General features: G+C 44.9%; 1 protein-coding gene across 1 annotated transcript in view; it reads left to right on the top strand.

The window, feature by feature from the left end:
• Positions 1 to 629: 629 nt before the first annotated feature.
• dchs1b (dachsous cadherin-related 1b) overlaps positions 630 to 16,565 on the top strand; it is an 88,875-nt gene continuing 72,939 nt past the window's right edge. The window contains exons 1-4 of the mRNA XM_086176613.1: positions 630 to 1,129; positions 13,199 to 14,032; positions 14,147 to 14,344; positions 15,200 to 15,973. Coding sequence (XP_086032739.1) covers positions 13,217 to 14,032; positions 14,147 to 14,344; positions 15,200 to 15,973 — 1,788 coding nt within the window. The 5' untranslated portion in view covers positions 630 to 1,129; positions 13,199 to 13,216. The remainder of the gene's footprint in view (positions 1,130 to 13,198; positions 14,033 to 14,146; positions 14,345 to 15,199; positions 15,974 to 16,565) is intronic.

Raw genomic sequence — 16,565 nt, forward strand, 5'->3', positions numbered from 1 at the left:
ATATTCCAACCTCCAGTGAAAGAGCAATAACTTAAAATTTAATAGTATTTTGAGCTGGTTGTCATTCTAAATGATTTTACTGCGGTTGCTGTGAATTGTTTGCTAAAATTAAGGCATGGTTTTTGTTCTGCTGGTCTTGTGTTAAGAAAGTCTAGACAACTAGGGAGGCCAATACCTGCGAATAATGCATGCATTTTTTTTTTGCAACACAAATATATGAACACACAACCACTGCATGCAAACATTAGTCAAAAAAATATATCTTTTAATATTTTTTGAAAATAAAACTTGGGAGAAGTGAGAGGACGCTGGTGGTCTGAGCTCCTCCTGGTGCGCTCCTTTGTCTCTCCATCTACTTCCACCGCGCGGAGCTTGGGGGCACCAAAGTCTTCTCTCCAGTCTTTTTATCCCCCCTACTGTATCTCACCGCCTCCGTCTCTGCCGTCCCCTCTTTTTGTGCAGCTACCCGAATAAATTAGCAGCCGGGGTGAAGGGAGGAGGAGGAGGAGGAGGAAGAGGAGGAGGAGGGCGGTGAGACGCGTAAGGGGGGGCCGGGCCTTGTGGCGTAGGAGTCGGCTTTCAGTCGGTGAAGTGCACGCTGCCCTGAAGCGGCTCCGTCTCTGCACACACACACACACACATACACACACACACACACACTAACGTTCTGTGTCTGAGTGGCTGGATGCTGGAAGGAGGCTGAGAGGGGAAGAAGCGTGCAACACAATCGGTAGACGGCGCTCGGGACCGCGGGGCTGCAAACGGCTGCGTCTCCCGCTGCAGGAGGCGGAGGAACCGGCACAACCTGCACACCTGACCGGGGAACGGACACGCATTGGAAATAGGAATCGTGCACCGGATTACTGGCTCAGCTGGCATTTTTTTTTTCTTGTGCATGTGAATTTAAAACAAACAATCCAAAAAAAAAAAAAAAAAAAACCTCAGTCCAGCTGTCCAGCAAATAAGGCTTCATTCATTTCTTTTTTTTTTTTCTTCTCCCCCCCTGGTGAATTGCCTGTCGCCGGGGGAATTGGAGACCCGTTTGCATACTAATCGGGTTTTGGAGGGGGGTGTTGGAGAGGGATAACCAGTGCGCACATCCAGAAGCTGCGGAGGGGCTCCGATGAATGTAAGTGATCGCTCCTTCCCCCCCCTCTTCTTCTTCTTTTTCTTCTCTTCCTCCACTATTTTCATCTGCAAGGAATAAAAAGTGCCTCGGTCTTGCGGGGAGAGCCGTGGATGCTCCCCCGCAGCTGCATCCTCGCCCCTGTGTGAGAGGCGAGGAGCTGCAAAAAACCCACCGGTGATTGATCAATGGGATGAACCGATCACCTTTTTACTGGTAGAGCTAAACGCCTGAATGTGATCATGTGTGGGGCACAGCACATGATTTGAATATTATTATTTTGAATATTTAATGGTAGAGTTTAATGACAGTGGGTCTGTGGGTTATTCCTCTGGGCTGCCAATTAGGAGCTGCAAGCTGGGAAGCTCATTCTTGATGGGGATCTATTGATGTTTCACCACAAAGCTGAGGAGCAGTGAGGGTATTGTGATGAACAGTGGAGTAGGGTACTTACACCAACAGCCTCAATGGGCTCTGCTTTATTGACGGTGGTCTCTTTATCCTGTGTGCTTAAAGGAGAAGAGCGTCTAAGTGGAAAAAGACAGCGTAATATCTTAAATGTCCTAAAATCTAGATATTTCTGCGATGCAGCAAACAGTTAAATGCCATTTTTTTGTCCCCCTCTCCAACGTGAAGTGTATTCATAGCACTCAGATGCTGTCTATGTGTTTACACGACCAGGGGGGAACCAGGGGTGTATTTAAGCACGATACTTATTCTGGTCATATCTGGCGTCTCCTGGCGTCCACAGCTCCTGGTTTTGTGCTGAAAAGGGGGGTGCAGATCTGTGCACTATTACACTATCCACTTACACGGTCCCATGTGCCCCGACTCTGCAGCGCACTGGCCTCGGCAGCCTTTAGTCCGCACACAACCAATAAGGGTTTGGTTTCTTGTGGAGTGATGAAGCGTGCAGCAAGAGATTTTTCTAACAGGAACCATATGGATATCTGCTGGTGTGGCTGCAACCAGTGCAGCCAATGTTTGTTCAAACAACTTATAAATACTCGCGTTTCAGTACAAGTTCAGTCACTCCATATTTCACCGGTCTCTCTCTCTCTCTCTCTTGTCTCGCCATGGATGCTCGGCTCGGCTTTGCCTGTCACCTAATTGTAAGCGATGTTTTTATTCTTTTAATTAAAAAGAGTTACCGATCATTAATGTTAGTGTTTCCGCTTCATCAACAGTCTATTAAAGAAAAAGCACGCCCTGCCAGTGAGGTCTATTAACTCAAGTCCGTGTCACGTCTTCTCGTAGAGCTTATCAACAAAGTAAACAGTCCCGTGTTTGTCTTGCACTTCATGCGGGCCTGTGCAGTTGAACGCGGGGAGGATTATAGTGACTCTGACAGGTCCGGGGGCTCCGTTCTCAATGGGTCTGTTCTCAAAATTGCACCTTAGACGACGACATCTGCTAAAATGGTTTAAAGTATAATTTTGTGGCGGTGTGATTGTTGCAGTAACCGTTACCCTCTAACTACCGTCAGCGTGTTCCTGACAATTGAGGTGTGCTTGTTTGAACCTTGCGACGTCACGTGAGAGTCCGAGTCGGTGCCGGACTGCAGGCAACGATCTTAAATCCCTACTTAAAAGTACATTCAAGTAGGTCCTTTTTCAAGATGAAACATAATCCCACCACATTCCTTATGCTTATTTTTCAGTTTACCATAATGGGTTTACTTTATGAGAATGTAGGCCTCGGGCCTTGAGGCTGCTTTGCCAATCAGGAGGGTTAAGTGAAAGCAGTGTAAACATATTTAACATTAGATCTTGATATTGTCACTGAGCGCCAGCCTGTCTTACGCACACTGTCGTCCTTGTGAGCCTCTTTAAGTCTGTTAAAGAAGATACTCGTTGATTCTCCAGCCAGTTTTCAACAAATCGAAAGGAGTAAAAAGGCATCGCATGTAAAACATTGGACGCTGACTCTTTTTTTTGTGTGGATCTGTGTGATTGTCTGTGTGTATCTAGTGTGTATCTAATTTTATCCCAGAGCTGTTTTTTCCTGGGATTTTCTGTCTGTGTGTGGGAAACCGGTGGTTATAAATATGGGAAAGTGACTCAGCAACTCCCTCTCTCCGCTGTTGTTTGGCTGCACACCTATTCATACCTTTGTGGTGCGCCCTCCACGAGTCCAACCCTCACACACAGTATGTAAGATGACTCATACATTGTACTCATTGCTAACACAGAGCACCAAAACAGGTAACTCATAAACAGAGGCATGTATTGAAATACAACTTAAACACACACAGACATTGATGAATTTGTTTTTTCTCTTCCATGACTCCACAAACGCTGAGGAGGAATATCTATCCTTCCTCCCCAGTCAGTGCACAGCGAGGATGGCCCGGGACTGCACTGGTCTTTATTTACTTTTTGGCTCACTTTGCTAGACATAATATAAACCAAAAACGTAATATTAAGAGGATTTCATGCAATTTAACTTTAATTGGTAGCATTTGATATAAAAGCAGTTGGAGTATCGTGTGAGGACGGGGCTTGGATTTCCTGGAAAGCCGCTTTTTGACTTGCATCATCCTTCCACAGGAAGCCCCCAGGAGTTACAAGTAGCTTTAAGTAGCAAATTCAGGACAAAAAAAAATAAGATTCCCATTGATAAGGACTCCCCACAGCCGATCGCTCCGCATTTCATTAACTCTATCCCCGGGGCCGGCTTGTTGCCATAGCAGCCACCGTCACTAAGTCTGCCATCTTGCACACTTATGATAATGAAATTCAACCGTGCGCGTGTACAGTTTGAGCTCCTAAATCGGGAAGACAGCGGCATTCTGATGCAATGCTACCGGTTTTATCCATTGGGTTGATTCAAACGGCCAGAAGAGCAGAGCTCCGACTGCGTCGGCGCAACAAGTCTCTGTCAACATGGACTGGAATCTTTCCAAGGATCTTTGCCGTTCGTCTGCTGTTTTTGTCGTCACCGCGAGGTAAAACAGCGTCAACATCTGCAGCTCCCACTGAATCGGAAACATTAGATATATATCCTTTTCTTCTTGAGAAGATGCAGATCCTCCCTCCATGCATTACGAAGACCCATCTCTCTCTGCTGCTCTGGAGAACATATTACTTCTTGACTGCCTCACCTAATCAAAGGAAATGTCTAAACTCTATGTCAGATGTGGAGTGATTGACTAGCTGAGGTTTCAAGACAGTCCGCTTTTGTTTGTTCTAAGGCCCAGTTCTGAGGTAACTGACTGCATCATTATTCATGGTCCTTGTCCAGGCAGCGGGACTCCTGTCAGAGCGATGATTGGGTCAGCCAAAACGGAAAGATTATAGTTACCGGGCCAAATTATAGATATTAGAAAAAAAGGCATAGTTTCATTGCACGGACGTTGCTGCCATCTGCTCGGTTACGGGAAGGCAAGTTGAGCCGGCTTTTTGCACATGCAAGTTTTTGAACGTCACCGTGTTCGACAGTACAATTTTCAAATTCGTCGATGGACGTTGAGCCGTTGGCCGGTGTAGTCGGACCAGCTGGCTCGTAATTAGGATAATGACCGATGGAAATTTGTTGTTATTTTCCCCCGAGGAAACTGCAGATGGAAGCTCAGTAAAGCCTGATGTTTTCTCAAGTTTCTCCAGACTTTGCCTCCCTGCCTTGGGTTGGACTTGTGACACTGGCGTCTTAGGGCCAAAGCGTGGCTGGTAATTATGGCCGTGACGTTACAGACGAAGATCACGGATGCAGGGATTGTCGTTGTGTTTCTATTCGAACACGGGTGTTCACAGATGAACAAAACCAGATGACGTCTCTAATGACGAATGCGGTGGATGACGACATGGATGGAAGTTGGTCTGGTTGAGTCTGTGTATTACGACAATTACAATTTCATCGGTTGTATATTTTTTATTTTTTGACATGATTTTTAATTGTTTTGAAAACGAATTATTTGTTTTGGTTAAAAGGTAATTGAATTTCCCCCCAAGTAAATCAAGTGAATACACAAACCGAATTTTTTTAAATGTCCCAAGTACATTGACGGTTACTCAGTCAGCAGATTGTACACTGACAATAGTCAGACTTGAAAATCTAAAAAAATATGATCATATTCCATGAGTTGAAATGATCGGAGTCACTTTGGCGTACCCAGCCGCAGAGACATTTTTATTGATGCTTCAACGCCGACGCCGCGACTGGTGTGGGCTTGCATATGTATATATGTGCACGATTCTCAATGCAGTGATATATTAATTTCGCCAGAAATAAATGTGGGAATGGGTCAGAGCATAGATGAATGACTCCCATCTGGGTGCTTGAAGGATGTGAAGTGTCTAAGCACTGAGGACCAGCTGAGATCGGAAGGCAGAGAGTCTTTGTAGTGTTTTCATGTGTTTTTAATGAAGTCGGAGCGACGGTCCGAGCTTCAGTCACCACAGTCAACTGAAATCCCCATGCTGGGCCTTGCAGTGCAGGTAGTGTCATCTAAGTGAAGGGACCTTTGTGTGTTTGTGTGTGTGTGTGTAAGCTAAAAGTTGGCTGGCAATACATTGTTTCTTTTACAACGTTGAATCCCAACAAATCGCAAGTGTAGAGTTGAGCATTGATATTTTTGTCCAACTGTTATATCCCATTACAGATTTTCCTGAATGGAAAATTGAGATTACCTTTTAACAATGGCTATCAAGACCCAGATCAGGCTGTTATAAACATCCTTTCTTATGCTTTTGACATTGTATTATTTATCTATGTTTATTCTAATTCATTCACGAAATGTTCTTTATCATGTAATCTTTATCGTCACACGTAAAACAAGTCATCGGAAAACTGCAATATAACTAATTTGATGCTCCGCACTCACGGAAGGACGGATGAGAAGAGAAAATAATCATTTTTTTAATTTCGCAAACCATAACTTTATTTTTAGGGTATTCTTCCGATGAGTGCAGGTGTCATTGATTAATTTATACTTATCTCGCACATTTCTGGCTTTTTATCAGGTTGTCCCTTTTTGATCATGATTAACAGACGGAGTTAAATCCCCGGCTTACCGTAAGAAATATTATCGGGTAACGTGATACAAAAGGCATTCTCATGCTGAACAGCTGCCGGCGCGACACTAACAAGGGAATAGAATGAACATTTATTAATGAAGTTAAGTCACTGTTGCATATTTGGAGTGACAGAGGAGCAATTCCGGATAACAATGAAATGAGCTTGGACTAGTAGTTGCCAGTTTGGGCTACCATCAACTCAGCAGTTTGTTTGGTTCAATGATTAATTATTCTGAAAGTTTGCATGCATGTGCTTGTCATTGTCAAAAATCTGCTGAACAAACACTGATTTTCAGGTTTAAGGTTAAGAGTAATGACTGTTAAGGTGATGGTGAATCTCCAGGGGACGGTTCCAGGCCGATACGTCGTTCTCACAAGTGCGCGCGGTGTGTCGTACAACACAATCATCACCGTTATTGCAAGTGAAATTTTAATTGCTGTATAATTAAAAAGTCTCGGGGGTTTAATTCCGTCACCGCGTTTATGTCACGTTAACATGCAAATGTTCATGAAGCCATGGTAAGCGTACAGCTTCACACCACCACACACACACACACACACTCACGTTGGTCAGCAACGCTCTGATAATTCGTACTAATGACAGATTCCAAAACCAATATATAACCATAACCACAGGTTTTTGTGATTCAGATCACATGTGGCACAAAGTGCAGCCAAACGGAGCCATTATTACACACTGGTCTCCCTGCCTTCCAGTCAACAGCGATAAGATTCCCTCATGTTTAATTGCTTCCAGTCAGTGTTCTGCTGTTTATAAAGATTTTTTTTTTCCTCCAGCCATGTTTGTTTCAAAAAGCAAAAACTCATATTTTTTTCATACAAAATTATATGTAACATTGTGGATTAGTCTGTGGTTGATTTCAGACACTAAGAACATTTTGGTGGGTGGGTGGGTGGGTGGGGGGATGAGTGATGGTAGATGGCAGCTGCAGCTCCACCTTCTGGGATTTCTCCCCTCACCATCCCTTTTTTGTTCTTTGTTTCAGTGTTTCTTTTACCTTTTTTTTCTGCTTTAATTGTATCACTCCTTCCCACCGAGAATTTTATACCCATATGCACATGTTCCATGACAGCGGCACAGATTTGTCACACTATCTTATTCATTGACGTCGCTGAAGCCTGGCCGTCACCTTAACCTGGCCCAAAACCTGATTAGAAACCAAGAGCGAACTCCAAACTCTCAAACTGCTATGGAAAGAGTGCACACATATGAACACACACACACACACACACACACACACACACAGACACACACACACACACACATACACACACACACACACACACACATACACACACATGCTATAGGAAATCAACTTTTGCTGTTTCTAGTCACTCTGGCTTTTGTTACACTCATAGGGCGCATTATTTATGTGTTTGTGCATGTACATGCACACATGTGTGTGTGTGCACGTGTGTGAACCCAGACTGTTTTACATCTCCTGCTGCTTTTCTTAATTTGGCCGTTTTTTTTTTTCTTTATTTCATTGTGCGTCCTCCTCCATCACTCCTTCCATCTCTCTGGGAGAGTCTTTCCCTTCCCTCACCGGCTGGTCAAACAGTAAAACCTGTAGTGTTCCTGTAACAGGAGACCCCGGTGCAACCAGTCAGCGTGCGTGACTGTATTCCGGTTTGCCACGCTGGTAAAGAAAAACCCCAAACATGAGTCATCGCATCCCCTTTTACTTGTCGAGCTGCTGAAACAGGGATTCGGTATCACATTTAGTTGGTTTCCGTCCGCTTTTATACCCATGGAGTTGAGAGGAAATGTTGTAGATGCTTGGAAAACGTGCACGTCCTCCTTCTTTCGGTTAGCTGCTTGGTCAATTGACATATTAAAAGCTACTTTCTACTTAACCTTGCCTACATGCCTCGTGATATCCTGACATTGTGCAGCCACAGATCTTTAATATTGACCAGTGGATTATTTGACACAATTTAGAGAGACTGAAAATCCAGCTTAGGAAAGCCGATGTTACATTACATTGTATTACAGTCATTTAGCAGACGCTTTTATCCAAAGTGACTTACAAAATGTTATGTGTACTATCACTCATCTAGGACACGGCAAACGACAAGTCAGCACATTTTATTTTAACCGCATCATTTCACATTCAAATGAGAGTTTGAGGCAAAAAACCCTGAAAAACAGCTTTGCACTTCGAGGACCTTTAGATTTCAACAAGATCGTCTCGATCAAAAAATTCAACGTTTGGTCTTTGCTCATATCATTTGTAGATAAGGGCATAAAATTTAAAATGGAGATAAAGTGTGACTTATTATTGCTCCTGGCACACGGGCTTGGCTCAACAGTGACTCTGCGCACACACACACACACACACACACACACACACACACACACACACACACACACACACACACACACACACACATATACACACACACATATACACACACACACACACACACAAAATACGGATCTCAACCTCACTGATGTCACTGACCTGGACATTTATGTGGGAACTAAGTCATAAAAATAAAACTCAGGAGCAACATTTCACAGCAAGAGAAAAAAAAAAAAAAAAAGAAAGAAAAAAAAAAACACATTTTTTTTCTCAGAGTTGAGGTAAACCGGGAAAAATGTTACAGCTTGGTTCCTATTTCAAATTCACCTTCACTGTTTGTACACATCGATGGAGGTGAGGTGAGCTTGGAGGTATAATGATAACATTATTTGAAGAAAAATAGGTAATCTATTTTTAAAACTATATAAATGACAGATTTATAGAGGCGTCTTTGACCTTCTCTTTTTTTACCATCTTATGCTGAATTTGTTGACACTTCTGCTTCGGGAAGGCTAACTGAGCCGCAGGAAAATAGATCTCACTTCTTCTAATTAATTCAACTGGTCTTCTTAAAACCAGCACGCTTGAGTTCTACTGTGAGAGATTTTATGGCTGCACGTGTCCCTCGGGTGAGTTAACCTGGTTATATGACACAGTCATGAACTCTCTCTGTGGATACTAAAATTAATATTGATTGTGTATACTTCATTGAGTGTGTGTGCGCGCGCGCGTGTGTTTGTGTGTGTGCACAGCGGAGTCCTCATGTTGCTTCCTGAGAGGCCGTTGTTATGATACATTAGATTCAGTCCAGCCGTCTATTAAGCCACTTAAAGTAATACATTAAAACCAGTATCCTCTTTCATCAAACCTCAAAAATTGACAAAGACATAAAAATGAGGATTTGACGAAATACATATGTGCATGAATGGAGACTCAAAAATACACAAAGACAAGTCACGCACCCACCCCCACATGCACACACCCACACACATGCCTGGGAATGACAGCTGGGGCTGGATGCAGGGTGTCTGTTTTTTAAAGATCCAGGGAAAGGGAATTCCTGGTTGTCGTTCCTCCTAAACACACACAACCTAAATGATATGAAAAGTAAGATGTAAAGTGTTCCACCCCGTGCTCCTCCGCCATGCCAGACACTCAGCCTCCTTTCCGTCTTTTCCCCAAGCTCCCTCCACCCCCAGCCTGTTTCACCACAACCTGGGCAAACCATTAATTCTCAGTCGTTTTAAGATTTTCCCCCAGCCAGACTGTAACTGAGCAAAAAAAAAAAAAAAAAAAAGAAAAGGAAAGAAAAGAAAAGAAAAGAAAAAAAGAAAATCAATTTTGTGCACTTTGAATCCATTCTCGGGCTGGTCGAGTGTCTGACGCAGCTCACGTTCCAATGTTTGTTTCTAGGTATGAGCAAAGCAGTCGCCTTTGTGATGGAATTGACGCGGCTATTCAGACATGCCAGATCTCTCGCCCACCTAGGAACATTTTTTTTTTGTCTTTCTTTCTCTTTCAAAGCCCAAGTACCATGCCTGTGCCAGAGGCTGCACGGAGTGACCATTTTTCTACACTGGAACTATGTGACTTTTGCTCTTGTTTAGCTTGGACAAGGGTAGCTATGGTGTGCCCAACAAGATCTGCTAAATCCATTAAAGGGGAAGGACTGAGGGATGGAGGAGGGGCAGACATGGGAGGGAGAAGGAGATAGACGAGGTGATTCTGGAGCCGGCGTTGCATGAGGAAAAGCTTTCCTTAACGACTAAGATAAACACACTCACACTCCTCCTCAGACTCATAATATGTGGCTTTAAACATTCGCATCCTATTGAAAGCCTTTTTCTATTATACGGTATCAGCACTTAAGAGTGGAGCCCCATGTATTTGAGGCTTTTGAGGCTTGTGCACGGCGAGGAAAGATTATGGGGGTGCGATGCCAGATATAATGTGGGTGAGACTGAACGGAGCCCTCCGGGCCAGCGGCGCTCGGCGATGTTGTCGCACAGCAATGATGTCACGGCTCCATGCGTGCGATGTTCTGCGGGCGTAAGAAAAGACACGTGAATTCGGTCATGAAGCGCTTGAAAGATAATCTGTGACTTCTTTTACTATGTAGCCACTAGAGGGAGTGAATCAGGTGGTTGTCTGCCATCTGTCATTGCCAGTATCCTTTCAGCGCGGGTCGTATTTTAGCTTTCGACTCTCCCCGTCCGCTGTCAGATGGTGTTTTCCAGGGTAAACAGAAACGTAGCTCAAAGAAAAGATGATGTCACGGGCCGTCTGCTCATTGACAGTGACGGATTGCAGCTGTACGATCCGTTCATCAATAAAACCTTTCACCGATGCCGAAGCGAGGCAATGAGGGAGAGGGGACGTGAAAAGCACGCATTCATGCGATTTTGGACGGCTGCGCTCTTTATTTCAAGGTTCTCTTTTACTCAGATCATTGTTCCCTGAGAGTTTACTCTTCACTTTTTTTTTTTTTTAATTTCTTTTTTGGTCGTGCGTCCCGAATCCAGTCTTTCCATCTCCGCGTCGCCCTTTTTCCTTTTCCCACAGCGTTCTCAGCACTCGCATCACGATAGCGAAGCTCATTTCATCAAATGGGGGTCTCCGAAGGCCCGAGCTCTGACTCCGAGTTTCCCTCTGAGCTGCAGAAAGGAGTCGCTTTCATCATCGCGCCCTCATCCGTCTCCCTGACGGTCCGCTGTCGTTCATGACCGACACTCTCGCTGAAACAAACACGCCAAGACAAACAAAACAGAAGTGTGCATAAGTAGTCTCTGCTACCTTAGTCGTCTCCCCCTCTATGCGTAGGAGTGCAGCAACTACTCAGAACAGCCGTCCGGACCAGATGTAGAGGTCAGCAACCGTACCGGCGCGGGCTGTATCGGTGTCCCTTTCTTGTCCCAGTGGAACTATAGACTTTATTAATCTATCCTCCTCAGAGGCCTCATAAACCATCGCATGAGGTTTGGGTCAGTAGGAAGTCTGCTCGGTTGGATGATGGCAGGAGGATTCATTAGTCGCAGATTAATGTTTTCGTGTTTCCCCCACCGAGCCTAAATGTTTGCAACTGTTGTGGCTTAGTTTCAAAGTTGTTGCAAAGTGGATTTTGGAGAGGCCTTGCTGGATGTGGGCTATCAGCGAACATCATCCCAAACAAGTTTGAAGCGAGTGAAGTCGCGATAATGTTTTACAGCCTTAGAAAGCCAGCGTTGGAGAAATAGCGTGTTATCCTTTTGCTGTGAGAGGGATAACATTCAGCTAAGCCATCAGGCTGCAATAAAACGGGCTTTTTGTATGGATAAATATGCTCCAGTGCAATCCGTGCACAAACACTGCAGCCAGCAGCTGGCTGCTTTTCTGTCTTCGTGTGGAAGACATTCCTAAAGTTAACTGTCCAAATTATACATGCACTGTGGGAGTGATTGTCTGGGTGAACGTAACTGGCCAGCAAGGGCCAACACCCTCTATTAGACATCTAACCTTGTATCTGCTGTTTGCGCTTCACCTGCGTCAGATGTGAGTTCTCGACGGAGTAATAGCTACCAGAGGCAGGACTCGTTCTGGTCACCATCTTATGGGGTCAGGTTATTAATGTTATGATAAATGTAGAAACAGCTTGGTGACGCTATCTTTCTGACGGAGCGTTATGAGGAGTGGGTAATGCCAGGCCTCCGCATTGCAGGATTTTTTGAAGAGTTGAAAAGTCAATGTATAGTTTGTTGCTTTCGTACCGAGCGTAATCTTAATACTCAGGGAGCCCATCAAGGCGTGCATTGAACAGCTAACCCTTGGGGGATAGAGGGGTCTAGTATTTCCAAATTTAATGGTTCTAAGCAAAAGTATCAGTGCTAAACATTTTGCCAATGCGTATAGTTTCTTGGCTCGACCTGAGCGAAGCACTAGGTGGCGACGCGTACGCACCCCCGACGCACCGCAAGCGGGTCACACCAAACGTCAACACTTTTTTGGCGGAGAAGAGATCGACCATCTCAAAGCGTGACTTTGTTAACGCTTAAAACATGTGTCCATCGGTCCTACACTCAAGTCTCGCTCTGCAACTTAGTTTTAGATTTATTTCATTGTGAGTCGAATACCTTTAAGCATTCGGCAGGAGCATACGCTTACGGAAGTATGTCGTATTGGTATTTCCCAATAAAGGCGTCCCTTTATGTGGTTTTTGTGTGCTCATGAAAGCATATTCTACCATAATGTTTTGGCTATTACACACTTTCAAAGGGTATTAATGCCCATCTTTGTGTATTCAATCTCATGCCCTATTGTTTTTTTTCCTTTTGGACACTTTCAGACTGTGAATTGTGAATGTTATCCTTGAGATAAATATCCTTTATGATTCTGCCCTTGGTGTAGTTCAACACAGCAGGGATCCTGGACACGTTCAGACTTCAATTTTCATGCTCTTTCAAATCCCCTTGATCCATCCGAAGTGTTCTTTCCAACATGTTATATATCCATTTTATGGGGAAAAGGCTGAGTCTCATTCAGGTGGTGTCTTTTTATGTAGGTTTGTGATTGTAAACGTGTTAGCACATTGTCATGCAGGGATTTAAGATGGACACTCAACCTTTTTTTTTGCGCTGAGAGAGCAAGTGAATTTCAAGATGTTTTAAAGAATATAACGTAAAATGATTTTCAATTTCTCAGTTTCTCTGCTTCTCTCATTCACGGTTGTCTTACTTTTGATCTCTCTTCACTTCTAGGTATAGCGGAACCCAACCATGTCTACCAGTCAAGGGTCAAGACCGAGGACTTGGGTTACCGGATCCTCAAGTCTGCGGCAGTGGAAATTACTCAATTATTTCTGCATCCTTCTTGTCCTTGTTCGGTCTTCGGCTGTCTTGGCGGTGCTGGAGCTCCAGCTGGATGAAGAGCAGCCAAAGGGGACGATAGTCGGTGACATCAGTGCTGGGTTGCCACCTGGCGAAAGCGCGAGTCTTTACTTCATCTCAGATCATGAGGGCACCGGTGTCGGGAGCGATCTCGACATCGACGAGACCACGGGCATCATCACCACCGCGCGCCGGCTGGATCGTGAGCGGAGGGACCACTACAACTTCATAGCTGTGACAATGCAAGGAATCACTATTGAAGTGTCGATCACCGTCAACGACATCAACGACCATGCGCCGGTGTTCCCTAAAAAGAGATCTGTACTGAAGATCCCCGAGCACACGGCGGTGGGGACCAGGTTTTCCCTGGAACCCGCGACGGATGCGGACAAGGACCAGCTCACCACGCAAGGCTATACAATTCGAGAAGGAAACGTGGGCCAGGCGTTCAAACTGGAGACCAAAAGAGCCGCCAACAAGGTTCTTTATCTGGACCTGGTTGTCAACGGCGCGCTGGACAGGGAGAAACGTCCATCATACACCCTGGTCCTGGAAGCCTTTGACGGGGGTTCCCCGAGAAGGATGGGATCCATGACACTGGACGTGACCGTGACCGACATCAATGACCACGCGCCCGTCTTCAATCAGAGCAGATATCACGCAATTATTTCAGAAAGCCTCCCACAAGGAAGTAACATCCTACAGGTAAGCTGAAATGTCACTTGTGTACTGTGAGTCATGTAGTATGTGACCGGTTTCTGAAAATCAAGATACCCGTCATTCCTTCATTTCCTCCATTTATTTCTCCATGCCTCTCAGGTGTTTGCGACGGATGAAGATGAGGGTGATAACGGATTGGTTCTTTATGAAATCAACCGCCGTCAGAGCGACCCCGATCAGTACTTTGTCATGGACGTCAAATCAGGGGTCATCACTCTGAACAGACCCCTCGACTTTGAGCATAAAAGAGTCCACGAGCTGGTGGTTCAGGCCAGGGATAATGCCAGCCACCCTGAGGTAAATAATCTTACATTTCAGCGAATGCTTGGTTCGAGTTCATATTTCGGGTGGCTCTTCCACATTCGTACAACTTTGGAAGATGTTGGAAAAAAATCCTTGCAAATGAGCTACAGCGCAGAAAAATAGCAACCCTTATGTAGCAAGAAATTTGGCGATTATATGACATATATCCAGCCCCCCCTTGCCCCCACAACAGTCAATTTGTCCGCTTAACTGGGGCAATAATCTCGTAAATCACGTTGTTGCACCGAAGCCAGCACGTCGTTGACGTAAATTGCAGTTTCAACGATTGCTCTGGCAAGAAGGGCGAGGCCAACAAAGACTTTGAATACTATACCGGGGCCAAAACAAGAGAAAATGCATGATTAGAACCTGATTCTAACCCGTCAAACTGAAATTTCACGTTGTGTAATGTCAACACTTGCTGGTGGAAGAGTTGACATCACATCACAACACTGTGAATGGAAGTATTAAGGAAGCTGCATTGTAGAAGATGGCGTATGTGGGGTAGAAGGTGATTGAGGGGAAAAAGAAATGAGCCTTTTATGATTAAGGTTTGACCATTGATGAATTTAATGAAATGTGATGTCGTCGTTATTACTGAAAAAAGTTAAAAGAAGTCACTGATGTATAATTTAGCATTTGCAGCTCGGTCGAAACCTCAGCTGCAGAGAGAAGAGATAAGATATTTATTACTGTGTGAAGTGAAGATGATGTTTTTTCAAATCCGATTGTACTTTATATTAGCCCGAAGGCCGAAAAGAAGACAACCACTGATTAGTTCTTCTCAATTTCCTCAAGTTCATCGAAAAGAAAGCAACATAAATCACATGTTATCTTTTTTTTCCCCAGGTGACCAACGCCTTTGTGACTATTCATGTCCGTGACTACAATGACAACCAGCCCACCATGACTATTATCTTCCTGAGCGAGGACGGCTCCCCGAGGATCTCGGAAGGGGCCCAACCCGGCCAGTACGTTGCTCGGATATCGGTCACTGATCCCGACTATGGAGAGTACGCGAATGTAAATGTGTCCCTCGAGGGGGGCGATGGGAAGTTTGCCCTTACGACAAAAGACAGTATCATCTACCTTATATATGTGGACCAGGAGTTGGACAGAGAGGAGCGGGACTCGTATGACCTCAGGGTGATGGCCACGGACTCTGGTACGCCTCCCCTTCGGGCAGAGTCATCTTTCACCATCCAGGTGATGGATGTCAATGACAACCCCCCTCTGTTTGACCAGCAAGCCTACAGACAGACGATCCCCGAGGTGGTCTACCCGGGTTCCTTCGTTCTCCAGGTTACCGCCAGGGACAAGGACCAGGGCCCCAACGGGGAAGTCCGATATCATCTCCTCAAGGGCAAAAACGCTCACTCTGATTGGTTTTCCATTGACCCGGTCACAGGGATAATAACCACAGCGACCGCTCTGGATTTCGAATCCGAACCCGCGCCGAGTGTGACTGTTGTGGCGACGGACAGCGGTCGTCCACCGCTTTCTTCCACAGCTGAAGTGGACATTGTTCTACAGGACGCCAATGACAACACGCCAGTGTTCTCCAGCCATTCCTACAATGCTTCCATCAAGGAAAACACACCTGTGGGGACCTGCTTCTTAGAGGTAAGACAAACCTTTTCTTTATGTAAGGAGAATCCTTCATTCCTCGCCATCTCTTTTCTTCTTGACTTTCAAGAGGAGCTGCTGTTTTTGATTCCCCGTGATCCTAAAGCTTGTTGGCTGCAACACTATTGTCCTATTTTTGCAGCCAAAACCCAGTCTTCACTGTCTCCCTTGTCTTCTCCTGTCAGTAATCATCATGTGTACACTCAAACCCTCCCCTTAAGCTCTCAATGATTACTTGTCTGGCAAAAGCTTTATTTAGACATTGATATAAATGAGTCAGGAAATCAAAATCATGTATAAACTGACAAGCGGTCTCCAAGTTGGATTTCAGAGGTGGATAATGGACCTTGACATGATGTGATTCTTGAATAAACGGTCGACGAATAAAATACCGGAGCGGTTGAATGCATGTATGCAGGCAAAGGGGGGCAAAAGAATGCTACAGTAAAGAGAAAAAGTAATAGAGAAAAGCTGGAAGGGAGACTTCACCTGCATTCCTGAAGTTACTCTGAAAAGATTTACTTCGTAGTGGTATGTCCTCTCTCTCACCTCAATATGTTGGCATGGTTACCAATCCAGTCTCATGAGG

This window comes from Fistularia commersonii, chromosome 29 (assembly GCF_037954325.1).
Source record: "Fistularia commersonii isolate RoL2024-O1a breed Wild chromosome 29, RoL_Fcom_v1.0, whole genome shotgun sequence".
In the NCBI taxonomy this organism is placed as follows: domain Eukaryota; kingdom Metazoa; phylum Chordata; class Actinopteri; order Syngnathiformes; family Fistulariidae; genus Fistularia; species Fistularia commersonii.